General features: G+C 41.2%; 1 protein-coding gene across 7 annotated transcripts in view; it reads left to right on the top strand.

The window, feature by feature from the left end:
- Positions 1 to 8611, top strand: part of LOC6553411 (transcription factor E2f1) — a 40372-nt gene extending 31761 nt beyond the window's left edge. For 5 of the 7 annotated variants that reach the window (XM_015154136.2, XM_026975958.1, XM_026975962.1 and 2 more), the window contains 5 exons: positions 2352 to 3159; positions 3293 to 4021; positions 5061 to 5307; positions 5468 to 6259; positions 7353 to 7617. In XM_015154136.2, coding sequence (XP_015009622.1) covers positions 2695 to 3159; positions 3293 to 4021; positions 5061 to 5307; positions 5468 to 6259; positions 7353 to 7480 — 2361 coding nt within the window. In that variant the 5' untranslated portion in view covers positions 2352 to 2694 and the 3' untranslated portion in view covers positions 7481 to 7617. Of the gene's footprint in view, positions 1 to 2351; positions 3160 to 3292; positions 4022 to 5060; positions 5308 to 5467; positions 6260 to 7352 lie in introns of all 7 variants that reach the window. The other 2 variants (XM_026975961.1, XM_001979228.3) reach the window with 1 other exon arrangement.
- Positions 8612 to 12152: the final 3541 nt, after the last annotated feature.

The following is a 12152-nucleotide window of genomic DNA, read 5'->3' as shown; positions in this document are numbered from 1 at the left end:
TGACTTAAAAAATGTAAGGCTTGATCTTAGTTCTGCGTTTTATTTGTTTGATCTCAAGGCTTGCGAGTCCGCCTTCCCGTTTTTTCTTGCTAAATTGTGTTGTTTTGGTAATTTTATACGTCCCACTGTAATTTTAGATGCAAAATATTTCGAGCTACTTGTTCGCATTTTGCGTGCCGATCAAAAGAAATTTAAATTGGAAATTTCAATCGGCGAGACCTACCTGGTTTTTTCGGTACCTCTCACCCCCTTCTCTCTCTCTTTCTCTCCACATGCGTCTTTTGTCTGGCCCACATGATTTTAGCATTTCTTTGGGAGGGAGAAAGAGAGAGAGTATACGATTTCCATGTATAGGAGTTGAATTACCTGAGCTCATTCGTCTGTAAGCAGATACCGTTTTTTAGCTTAAACACACAGGAACACATTAACACACGCTCCAAGAATCACTGCAAAGCTTTTGGCCAATGTACAAATGGTTGCGAAAAACGGAGGGGGATTAAGTTGCCGCCAACGCGACTGCAATTGAGTGGAACAGAGATAGCGGCATAGAGGGAAAGAGAGAGGAAAAGTGTATGTACATATAAAGGTTGTAATATTAAAAAATATTAATCAGCTAGATTTCCTAGGTACATACATATGTATATTCCTACTCTTAGCGAAATAATAAATCTCTAAGATAGGCAGTTTCTGTATTTAGTTGCCTTCATCTGGGTGAAATTTGAAAGGTGGTTTGCGAGCGCCAAGGCCACTGTGCAATGCCAATTTCGATGCTCTGTCTACCTGGCGCGTTTGCCATTCCAATTTTTAGCAAACTTCAGCAAATTCCATGCGATATTTTAGCGGTCTCTGGCTCACTTTACCTTATCATTCTTTGGGTGTTTTCTTGCCACTTTTAGAAAAATTATCAGCTCGCGGAGTTGTGTTTCTATCTATTTTGCTAAACTCATACCCGTCTGTTTGGCTAACAGTTTCTGTTATGCAAATTAACATTGCATGCAGGGCGAGCAGCGCTAATTGCCGTTCTTACCTGCCTGTTGTTATTTCGTCTTTTTTACGCTCATTTTAGCTTTTTAATTTGTTGTTGTCGTCTTCATTCATGCTCGCTTTAGCTGCGAATGGGGCCAGAATTCCCCTAATGAACCTAAAGTCGGGCTTGCAGAACAAGAGGTGACAGGTAGCAAACACTGCGAAAAACGGTTGTACACTTACATAGTGGGATTATATTGAATTGCCTTTAAATGTTTAAGATATGTATGACATTGCGCGAGAAATTTCATATCACTTTTAATAGAATTGTATTCCATATATCATAGAACTTATACCTAAGTTTCTTTCAGTGCTTAGACTGGCATTGTGCCAAAAGCGGTTAAAGCCAAGCGCGGCAATAACGTTATTTTCTTCTTTACCTGATGGTTTTTCTCGTTCCAATCTTTTGGCTTCTCTTTTGCGTTTCTTGCCTCTGCCTTGTGATTCTTCCACACACATATTGATTGTTTAATATTTTATGCCGAGTTTATTGACATTTTGTGCGCGAACCTAAGCGCGTCTTCTTCTTGGCACCAGAAATAGTTTCGGCATGCTTCAGAGCCAACAGTTTCCCCTTTTCCCTTCTTCTAACACTTGAATCCGGTTCGGTCGAGCTTGGCATTTTTTATTTTTAAGTTCCTGTATTTCAGATTTTTGCTTATCATCTGGTTTTTCGTGGTTAGTTGCCTTTCGAAACCGTAAAATATAGAATTTTTTGAGTAGATAGGCACGTATGAATATAATTGTATATAGTAAAAAAGAACTTTTTAGGAAAAACTATTTTAATTGTTGTGTCTAAGTGCAAAAGTATGTTTACGTGTCACAATCTTGCAAAATGTCCATGATTTCTATTTGGGAATCTAAATCAGAAGCGAAAAGCTCCATCAGTCGATTGCTATATATGTATGTACATATGTATGTATGACTCTTATGTAGTGTCTGTTATCAGGGAAGATGGCTGGTGTGGTTTTGGCCATAAAAATGACGTCGAAAAGTCACTTGGTTTTTACCGGTTTTCCGCTATGCTGCTCTCCTTTTCAGCCCCTTTTTTACTATAGTCGCGAAACTGTTTTCTTACGCCATTACCTTTCAATTCGTATTTGCATTACCACATACAAACATTCGCCCGTCCGCTTGTCAGTTGCGCATTTTAATTTGTTGTTTCGCCCGACTGGACAAAAATAAGAGACAGATCAAAAGTTTAATGTGCCAAATGCATAAAATATCGAGAAAGCAGGTCAATCTAGCTATAAATAAATCACACACACGCACACACACATGCAGATCGAGTTTAATATTTCTATTCCCTATTTGTTCTTTTGCAGATGTGAAGAATCCCTAGGTGCTAATGTAGTTGATAAGCGCAAGCAGCAAGAGAGAAGATAGAGAGCGATAAACAGAAACAGCCAGTACAATAAGTAAACCGTGGCGAGAGCTGGAAATTCCGACGGTGTGGCAACTTTTCGAAGGCAGTGCTTAAAAGTATGCTACAATATAGTGCCAGCGATTGCCGACTGAGGCGAACCTAACAGAATCGGCATACACATATAAAGAATATATACACGGAGCAAAGAGAGAGAGAGAGAGAGAGTAGGAGAGAGTGAGCGGGGGAGAGAGTAAGAGTCGGGCGGAGAATCGTTGAGGAATCACGGAAGAACCGGCAGCGAAATGTCCAAGTTCTTTGTGAATGTTGCCCCCATCAACAACAGTAACAGCAGCAGTAGCAGCCACACCACCACCAGCAGCAACAACCAGCGACACCAACAACACTATGCCGGGGGCGGGAAAACCGGCCACACGATGGTGGCCCGCAGACTCAACTACGACCTGCACGGCGGCACCGCCGGCGTCAACAACAACAACAACAAAATTGTGATCAAGAACGAGACCCTCGACTTGGACTACGATCACGGCCTGAGCAGCAGCGACAGCAACAGCAACGGGGGCGTGGCAGCCCACCTGCGGGATCATGTCTACATCAGTCTGGACAAGGGGCACAACACGGGGGCAGTGGCAACAGCAGCGGCGGCAACGACGGCCCACACGCAGCAGCAGCTGCAGCAACACCACCACCAAAATCAGCAGCAACGCAAGGCGACCGGCAAATCCAACGATATCACAAATTATTACAAGGTCAGTTGAGATCTGTTGCTAATAGCACACCAATGACAGAACATAATTGGTAGAAAATAAGGAAAATATATTTTAAATTTATGTAATGGCATTGATTTTAGTCAAAAACACCTGTTCATCGTCTAATTTCCAGGTCAAACGTCGGCCACACGCCGTCAGCGACGAGATCCACCCGAAGAAACAGGCCAAGCAGAGCGCCCACCACCAGACGGTGTATCAAAAGCACACGGCCAGCAGCACGCCCCAGCAGCTCCGGCACAGCCACCATCAGCTGCACCATGATGCGGACGCGGAGCTGGACGAGGATGTGGTGGAGCGGGTGGCCAAGCCGGCAGCGCATCACCCCTTTGCACTGCCGACGCCCAATCCACATTTGGCAGCGTCAGTGGCTAGCAGTTCTTCCAGTGGAGATCGCAATCGGGCGGACACCTCGCTGGGAATACTGACCAAAAAATTTGTGGATCTGCTGCAGGAGTCACCGGATGGCGTGGTGGATCTGAACGAGGCCTCCAATCGGTTGCACGTTCAGAAGCGGCGCATCTACGACATAACCAATGTCCTCGAAGGAATCAACATCCTGGAGAAGAAGTCGAAGAACAACATCCAGTGGCGCTGCGGGCAGTCAATGGTCAGCCAGGAGCGATCGCGGCGCATCGAAGCGGACTCGTTGCGGCTGGAGCAACAGGAGAACGAGCTGAACATGGCCATCGACCTGATGCGCGAAAACCTGGCTGAGATCTCCCAGGAGGTGGAGAACTCCGGCGGCATGGCCTACGTCACGCAGAACGACCTGCTCAACGTGGATCTCTTCAAAGATCAGATCGTTATCGTGATCAAGGCGCCGCCAGAGGCTAAGCTTGTGGTGAGTATTCCATTTGGGGCAACCAGAGGTGAAAGATAAACCATATAGACCGTGAAAAAACTAAAGTGGTTGTGGGTGACACCACACATTGAGGAATGCTGTGTTTTAGCAATCTTAATTTGAGAGCAATAGTAACACTTTTCGACGACTGACTTTCCTAATTAGAAGTAGTCGATCTACCCATCTTTAATTTCCGTACCAACGGCTCATAGCTCTGTGCAGTTCCTATATAAGTTCTCTACGTCAGAGCTTTTCCCAGCTTTTCTCTGCTTTTTTCTAGTCATCGGTGCTTCTTCTTAGCGTCTGCATGCCATTAAACGTGGCGCTTATTTATAGAAGCCCGTTGCGGCGGCAGACACGACAGGCGAAATGGAATCCCGACCAGCTCGCCATCCCTTCTGGCCACCTTCTTTTTGATATCAAGTAAATTTGTGGCCTCGTCCACCGAAGTTCTCCAACCGCCGTTGTTGCTGCTCGGTCTTCCTAGATGCCGCACTATTTATAAAAATATAGCAATGCTTAATGTATCCGCTCGCCTTGAACTGTTAAATGAACTTGCGCTCGCACTATTTTCTGTGCAGAAGGGAGCATTTGTGCTCATGGATTTCCTCTGATAGTTGGAACCTCCAGAGATCATCGTTTGCCATACAGAACTGCCAAAGTTTAAAAAGTTTATGTTCCAAGCCATCGGCCAACGCCAATAACCGATGGCCGAAATAACAAGAACGCAAAAGGGGGGGCTATAGAAAAATTAAATAAAATAAAGAAGACGACAGGGGGCGCGAACCAGCGAAAAGCAAAATATCATTTCTAAAAATACGCGTGCGGCAAAAAAACGCTGCTCATTCTGAGGCTCGCTTCATTTGTGTTTCTCTTTTGCTGCCGAGCGGTCGGCGACCGCTTAAAAATTTCAACCGCTCCCCTTCAACTTGAACGTTAGTTCCCCGTTTGCCATTTATCGGTATTTAATTATTGTATATATGTACGTACTTACATTTGGAATTTGGTTGGTAATCTGGTTTCGCTTGTTTTTTCTCAGCTGCCCAACACGAAATTGCCGCGCGAGATTTACGTTAAGGCGGAGAACAGCGGGGAGATCAACGTCTTCCTCTGCCATGACACCTCGCCGGAAAATTCGCCGATTGCGGCGGGCGCCGGCTACGTTGGAGCACCAGGAGCAGGATGCGTCCGAACGGCCACCTCCACTCGACTGCATCCGTTGACAAACCAGCGACTTAACGATCCGCTCTTCAACAATATCGATGCCATGAGCACCAAGGGATTAGGTGAGTTAATCAATCAAGGTTTAATTAAAAGGATATTCGTACCTTCTCTACTATCAATTTACTATTTATAGTCAGTTGTTAGTTGGTTGGGTAATCAACCAATTTATAAAGCCAGCTGTGACGAGGATGTGTTTATTAATTTCTTTGTTTTTTATTGTAGTTCAAATGCCCTACCGCTCGGCTCGCAACCTCAGCAAATCGATCGAGGAAGCCGCCAAGCAGTCCCAGCCTGAATATAATAACATTTGTGATATTGCGATGGCCCAGCAGCAGCAGCAGCAGCCACAGTTGCTGCAGCAGCCGGAGGAGGACGATGTGGACGCGGAGCTGAACCAGCTGGTTCCGACACTGACGAATCCTGTGGTACGGGCCCATCAGTTCCAGCAGCACCAGCAGCCCTCCATCCAGGAGCTGTTCAGCAGCTTAACAGAATCCTCGCCGCCAACGCCCACCAAGCGGCGTCGGCTGGCAGCAGCCGCAGCAATTGCCGCAGGCAGCGCAACAACAGCAACCACTACGCTTAATAGTCATAGCAACAGCAACCACAGCAATCATAGCAACCATAGCAGCAGCAACAGCAAACCCCAACCACCCACAATAGGCTACGGTAGCAGTCAGCGACGCAGCGATGTGCCCATGTATAATTGTGCAATGGAAGACGCAACCACAACATCTGCAGCGGCAGATGCGGCAGCTGCCACATCGCGATCGGCCGCAGCAAGCTCGCTGCAGATGCAATTCGCTGCCGTGGCGGAGAGCAACAACAGCAGCAGCGGCGGTGACGGCGGCTATGGCAGCATCGCTGGCGCTGGCGCCAACGCTGATCCCCATCAGCCATTCAGCCATGGCCGCAGCAGCCTGCCACCAGACGTTGCCGACTGCGATGCCAACAGCAACAGCAGTGTGTCACTGCAGGGTTTTGATGCTCTCTTCAACGACATTGGCTCGGACTGTAAGTACTTGAGCAGCTTGTTTTGTCCTTTGCTCTAAGAGCTTAAAGCAATAGTTGTACAGTATTGGCAAAGTTACATGCCTGGTGTTTAGTACTTTGCAACATGTGTAAATATCTTAAACCGATCATGCCTGCTATCGCTCGCCGCTCATTCATTCATGATAATTTCGCATCCGTTTGTAACTTGTAGTAACTATGTTAAAGATACGCAGCTCACAGCTCGCTGAGGAGCCTACGATGCATTTAGATCTCCATGAGGCGCACTTGCCAAGAACTTTCTCTGTGACCTGCGTGTACTGAAAAGCCGCATCACAGTCTGAGTTCTTGCTGAGCGCGGAATCCTCGAAGCAACATAAAGCGAAATCATGGGTATGGCACAAAGAACTTATACTTATTTCCAAATTTTCAATTTGTTTAATTTGTCACAACCTTTCGGCCAACGAGAATCAGTTCAAAATTGACAATTTGATTTTATATTCTTTTTCGTTTAATCAAAGTCCCTACTCATTTCAAAAAGAGCCAAACAAAAATCTTTTAAAAGGAGAGAAAGATAAATTTAAGTGATAGTGATATTTTTATCACTTTGAATACATTTTATTTAATATATGTAAATACATTTACAAAATGCAAATAACCCAACCCTTTATAACATTTATCATTGTGTTTCATCCGCCACTTTTACTTTCACACTGTGCTAACATCGAAATGGTAACCACTTACTAATAATATAAAATAATTGTGCATAAATGTATATATGTATATATATCGACATAAAACCCGCCGCCTCGTCAGCAATCGTCCTCGTGTCAAATTCATTTTGGAACTGAATTCTCGTGGGTCTGCACTGACAACACTGACCGCTCCAGGGCCAATTGTTCATTTTGAAATTGAAATTCTGTAGCACCATGAGATTCAGCTCTGGCGTGAATTTCAAACATGCATCCACAACATCTCTCGCTCTATCAGCTCTCTCCTTTTCTATGGCTGTCCAGATGAAATCGTCTATAACCCAATGTAAAATCATCTGCAGCCCAGACCAAAACTCCAGAAAATTGCCTGAACATCCAGTAATGTGTTGCATTCTTATTTACAGACTTCAGCAACGATATTGCCTTTGTTCCCATCGATCCGCCGGACGACAACGACTATCCGTATGCGCTGAACGCGAACGAGGGCATCGATCGGCTGTTTGACTTCGGTTCGGATGCCTATGGACCCTAAGAGGAGACGTCCACGAAACACAATCACACACACACACACACACATACATATGTCTACAAAATTGGGATTCTGGGGGTGTTTATAATTTTAAATTATATACAAATGGCAAAAAAAAAAAAAACAAAGCCAGCAAATTACAAATTATTAAATTATTTGATTGCAAATACCACAAACAACAAAAAATCCAAAAACAAAACACAAAAAAAGCGAATCAGCAAAACTTAATGAAACTAAGTTGTGTGTACAATTTTAAGCGTAAAAATATATACATTTAAATTTATAACCCAAACTAATTTAAGAGAAACAAAACGAAAACACAAAATTTACTTTACAAAAACTCAGCCTCACGAGAGAAATACGGAGAAGTCGTAGCAAGAAGAGCCACATTTTATAAGCAAATTTTAATTTTAGCCTTTAAACAAAGCAAAAAGAATCAGGAATACTATTTAAACGATTGGATAACACACAAAAAAGCGAATACTTCCCTCGTATCAAAACATCTTTTTGGGCTAGAACTGTCTGTAAATTAGTAAAAATAATACCAACACACACATAATTTTAAATTAGAAAACAAAATAGTTGTATAGCCAATCAACACTAAGCAACAACAAAAAACGAAAAACAATAAAAAGAAAATCAATTTCAAATTGTAAAAAAATATCGAAGACATTTCAAATTAATATGGAGCAGAAGAAGAGTTCACAAACCCCTGGGCACCAACAAGTTGCCTTTGGTTCACTCCAACTTCGATTCGCCCTTCCTGTTTTAGTGACGCATGCAACAGAATCCTCTTCTGCCATTCGTTTCATTTGCTTGGATTTATCGATTGATTTTTAATTATAATATTATTAAAGCTATAACTATGTATCATAATTTGTTATTGTTATAAAATTTAAACTGTAAACACACACATGGGCCCAATAGCAGTTTATTCATAGAAGCCAAATCATCCCACAAAACAAACAACCAACCACTTAACAGAGTCAACTACAAGTACATAAATAATTATTTAAACTCTCGCCTAGAAGTTATATATTTAACTAAACGATAGATAAAAGCAACAAACAAATGCAAATCATACAATTGTATAAAATCAATAAATAAACGAAGGAGAACCACAACAATCCGAAACCACTGTATAATTGTACGTTTAATTTTTATAAGAGAAAACACACTTGTTAGGTACTTTTCTTTCTTTCCAAAAACAAACATGAAAAAAGAGAAAATAAATATTAGAAAAACGAAGGAAACTTTAAAATAAACAAAATAAATTTTTAAAACCAAATGTGTCCTGCTTCAATGGAAAGGGATGTCTTTCAAACCATGTTAAATAAGGTGATGTTTGCTGAACAGCCCATGTTTAACAAGAAGTATTTATGGAAAACTTCATTTGTAACTACACAATGTTGTCTCGGCTCTTAAAAAATTGGTGCGCGTTCAGTCCTTAGTACATCATTTTTTGGCAGAACTGTAAAATTATATTGGCTTTCAATTTAATTTTAAATTATAATAAGTTAAGTATTACTATAGCTACTGGTTTGCTTTTCAAGCCTGAAACAAAAAAAAATCAATCCTTTTTTTAATTAATAATACTGCACGTCGTATATATCTCCTTTAATATTTTAATATCCATTCGAAGTATTTCTATACTTTTACCTATGATTACTTAGCAGATTTGTCGGAAAGCAGTTCAAGCATTATACTGCTTGCAATTTAGAAATTTAAGTTTGGCGGGCCATATTTAAACTTGAAATTCGATGTTTAGGGAGCGTTTTAGGGAGCATTCCAAATATTATGTAATCACCAATGCGTGGGTTCAAGGAGAGGCTCTTGACAATGATTAAGTGATCATTTTATAAGGATTAATTTTTTATTTAGTTGCTTTCGTATGCCAGCAGACCAATATAATTGAAACACATACCACAAATAGTTTATATGATTTAATACTGGGCTCTATGGCCTGCAAGAAATCGCTGTCCCTTAACAGCGCTGCTATAGGTGGCGCATTAGTAACAGCCGGACACTAACAGAGTTCGAAAGCGGGCAGACAACAGAGTTCAAAAACACCCGAACAGAGTTGGAAAACGCGCGATACCGAAAATCGCGTATACAACAAGGGTAACGGCTGGCAGTGTTTCACGCGATTTCGAAACGTTGAGATCGTTGCTGCGGCCGTCGGGAATCGGAATTGGAATTGTGAGTGTGTTCGCCGTGCGGAAAATCATCGCTGTCAAATAGAGGCCACAGTGGATTGCTGATATCTAATACTGTGCAAGGCTAAAATGTGTGCCCCAGCATTTGGTGAATGAAAAGTGCGAAAATACAAAATACAGAGGAATAGTGCGAGGTAGATGGAGTTCGAATAGAAGAAATTCCACGAAATACAAGTGCGGGCCATTCTCGTGTGCTGGCGAGAGTACGGCATGTCCGGGTGTATGAGTAAAATTCACGGTAAATAAATAAATAAAATTTGTGTACACACACACACACGCACACACGCGCGCCCTTTATTTATATATACACAGCATGTTGTGAAGTTGCGGCGCAAAAAGAAAGCACGCGAATAAAACATAAGAAAATTTAATTACGCCTGCGTCTGGGAAAGTGCGTCGTTCTATTTTGAAATCGATACCAAAATAAAATACAAATAGAAAAAAAAAAAACAAAAAATAGGTGACACAACAACAACTATAACAACAATGCACGACAACAACAACGTTGCAAAGGGGTATGTAACAAAAACAACAAATAATACTAAAATGAATAATAGTAGTGAGAACGTAACTAGGAGAATACTCGACTGAAATTACTACGCAGCAGCAATTTATGCCAAGTTGTTTTTGCTCTCCTCCTCTCCTCTCTCCGCCCGGTTTCTCTTGTTCCTTTTGTTGTTGTTCCATATCTATCATATCTTGGGCTGTTGTTGTTCTTCTTCTTCGCACACCGCTTTACGTCTCCGTTTTGTGAATGAGCGGGCACCAACATTGTGCTCTTTCTCTCTCTGGCGCGCAGAGAGCGGCTGCGCGAAGAGAGGCGGAAAAGAAATGAAAGAATTTCGATTGCTGCCGGTTTTTGTTTTATTATTGTTGTTGTTTTGCTGTTTTTTTTTTATCGTGCACGCATTTTGAAAAGTGGTACAAATATGTTTTGCATTAAATAAATCCAGCACTAAAATACAAATTAACATTATTGCTAATATGTGTAGTACAACAGTACTATTACTAAAAGTTGTATCTTTATTGTCCTTGGTAAATTTTAAGATATGCATTTGTATATCTAAATACTCAACTATTCGTGCTATTTAAGTTTGTATATTACCTTGTCTGTTTTGTGTATACATATGTACATATAAAAAATGTTATTAAATATTTACAACACTGTCTTAACGTCATTCTAATGCATAATGTATATTTTTCCTTAAAAGGCTCTTTTCTAATCGACCGCCCTTACTTTGTTAATTTCTCCCTTTTTAGTACCGACTGCAAAATGCAATCTTTTATTCAATATTTTATTAATAAATTTGTGCTTACTACTCACTTGTTGATTTGTCAAGATTTCGGTTAACGGTCTTGTATTCTTAAATCATTTTTGGAAAATGTGTGGTCTACGCCCTTTTTTAACGTGTTTAATTAACAACTAAGTTGAACACCACATTTTCAGCATTTGTCAAAAAGTCATGACAGTGCAGTTTTGATTTTATTTTGGAGCTCGTAATTAGTGTGACCAAATAGCTGAGCTAAACCAGCCCAATTTATCCAGTATACTTTTAAAGCTCTTACTCTTTTTGCATTGGAAAATAAAACAATTCTCAAACGGCTTAGCACATTCGCTCCAGCTTTTTAAACTGTTTGCTCGAACTGTGACCTTATAAATAGATTTGCTTTTTCATCTTTAAGATATATAAGATTTGCATTCGATTGGAAAGCAGTGAGATATTTGAAAAAACCGCTAGGTGCTTCTTATTTTACAAACATTTAATATTAATTCCACCTTTTTCCACTTTGTATCGTACCTTAACAGTTTGAGATTATTGTGACTAAAGATGCGATCAAAAGTAGGTTTTTTCCTCTGAAAGAAAGAGATTCACCCACCCACGACTTAGGCACTTTAAAACCTGTGTTCTATCCACAACGAATAGATGATCAATAGATCTGTGGGTGTACTGAAATAGTGAAAAGTAGGAAGACATTTCCCAAATAACTGGCGAGGAGATAATACGTGTAAGTGTTTTTGTGGGAAATGGGGAAATTGGGGATGGGTCCGCTTGCTAATTAAAAAGCATAAGCACTAATTGGCGTGCCGCTGTGCTTGTTGTTGCTATTTGCGATGCCGTTGGACTGCCCACTTGCTGTGCTCTTATTATATTTGCGTTATTATTGTATAATAAGAGAGAAATGCCATAAAAAATTGGGAGGTGGGGTTAAAACAACAGGCAAACCGAAGTAGAAAAAAACAGCAGAGAATTGCGCATTTTTGTATTAATCATGCTATATTTTTGACGAGGCCCAAAGAATGTTGGCCAATGTATTTGTATTTGTGCGTAATTTATTTATTTTTAAATCGAGTTTGCCTGCCTGCTCTGTGTGCGAGCATAAGTGTGAGTGTGTGTGCGTGCTTGCGACAAAAATAAGTCGCCGCAATAACAAATTGCTGAAATAGAACCAAAATAAAG

This window comes from Drosophila erecta, unplaced genomic scaffold (assembly GCF_003286155.1).
Source record: "Drosophila erecta strain 14021-0224.00,06,07 unplaced genomic scaffold, DereRS2 tig00000000-arrow-pilon, whole genome shotgun sequence".
Taxonomy (NCBI): domain Eukaryota; kingdom Metazoa; phylum Arthropoda; class Insecta; order Diptera; family Drosophilidae; genus Drosophila; species Drosophila erecta.
The sequence above is the reverse complement of the archived record's forward strand: the minus strand, read 5'-3'. Positions and strand labels throughout refer to the sequence as shown.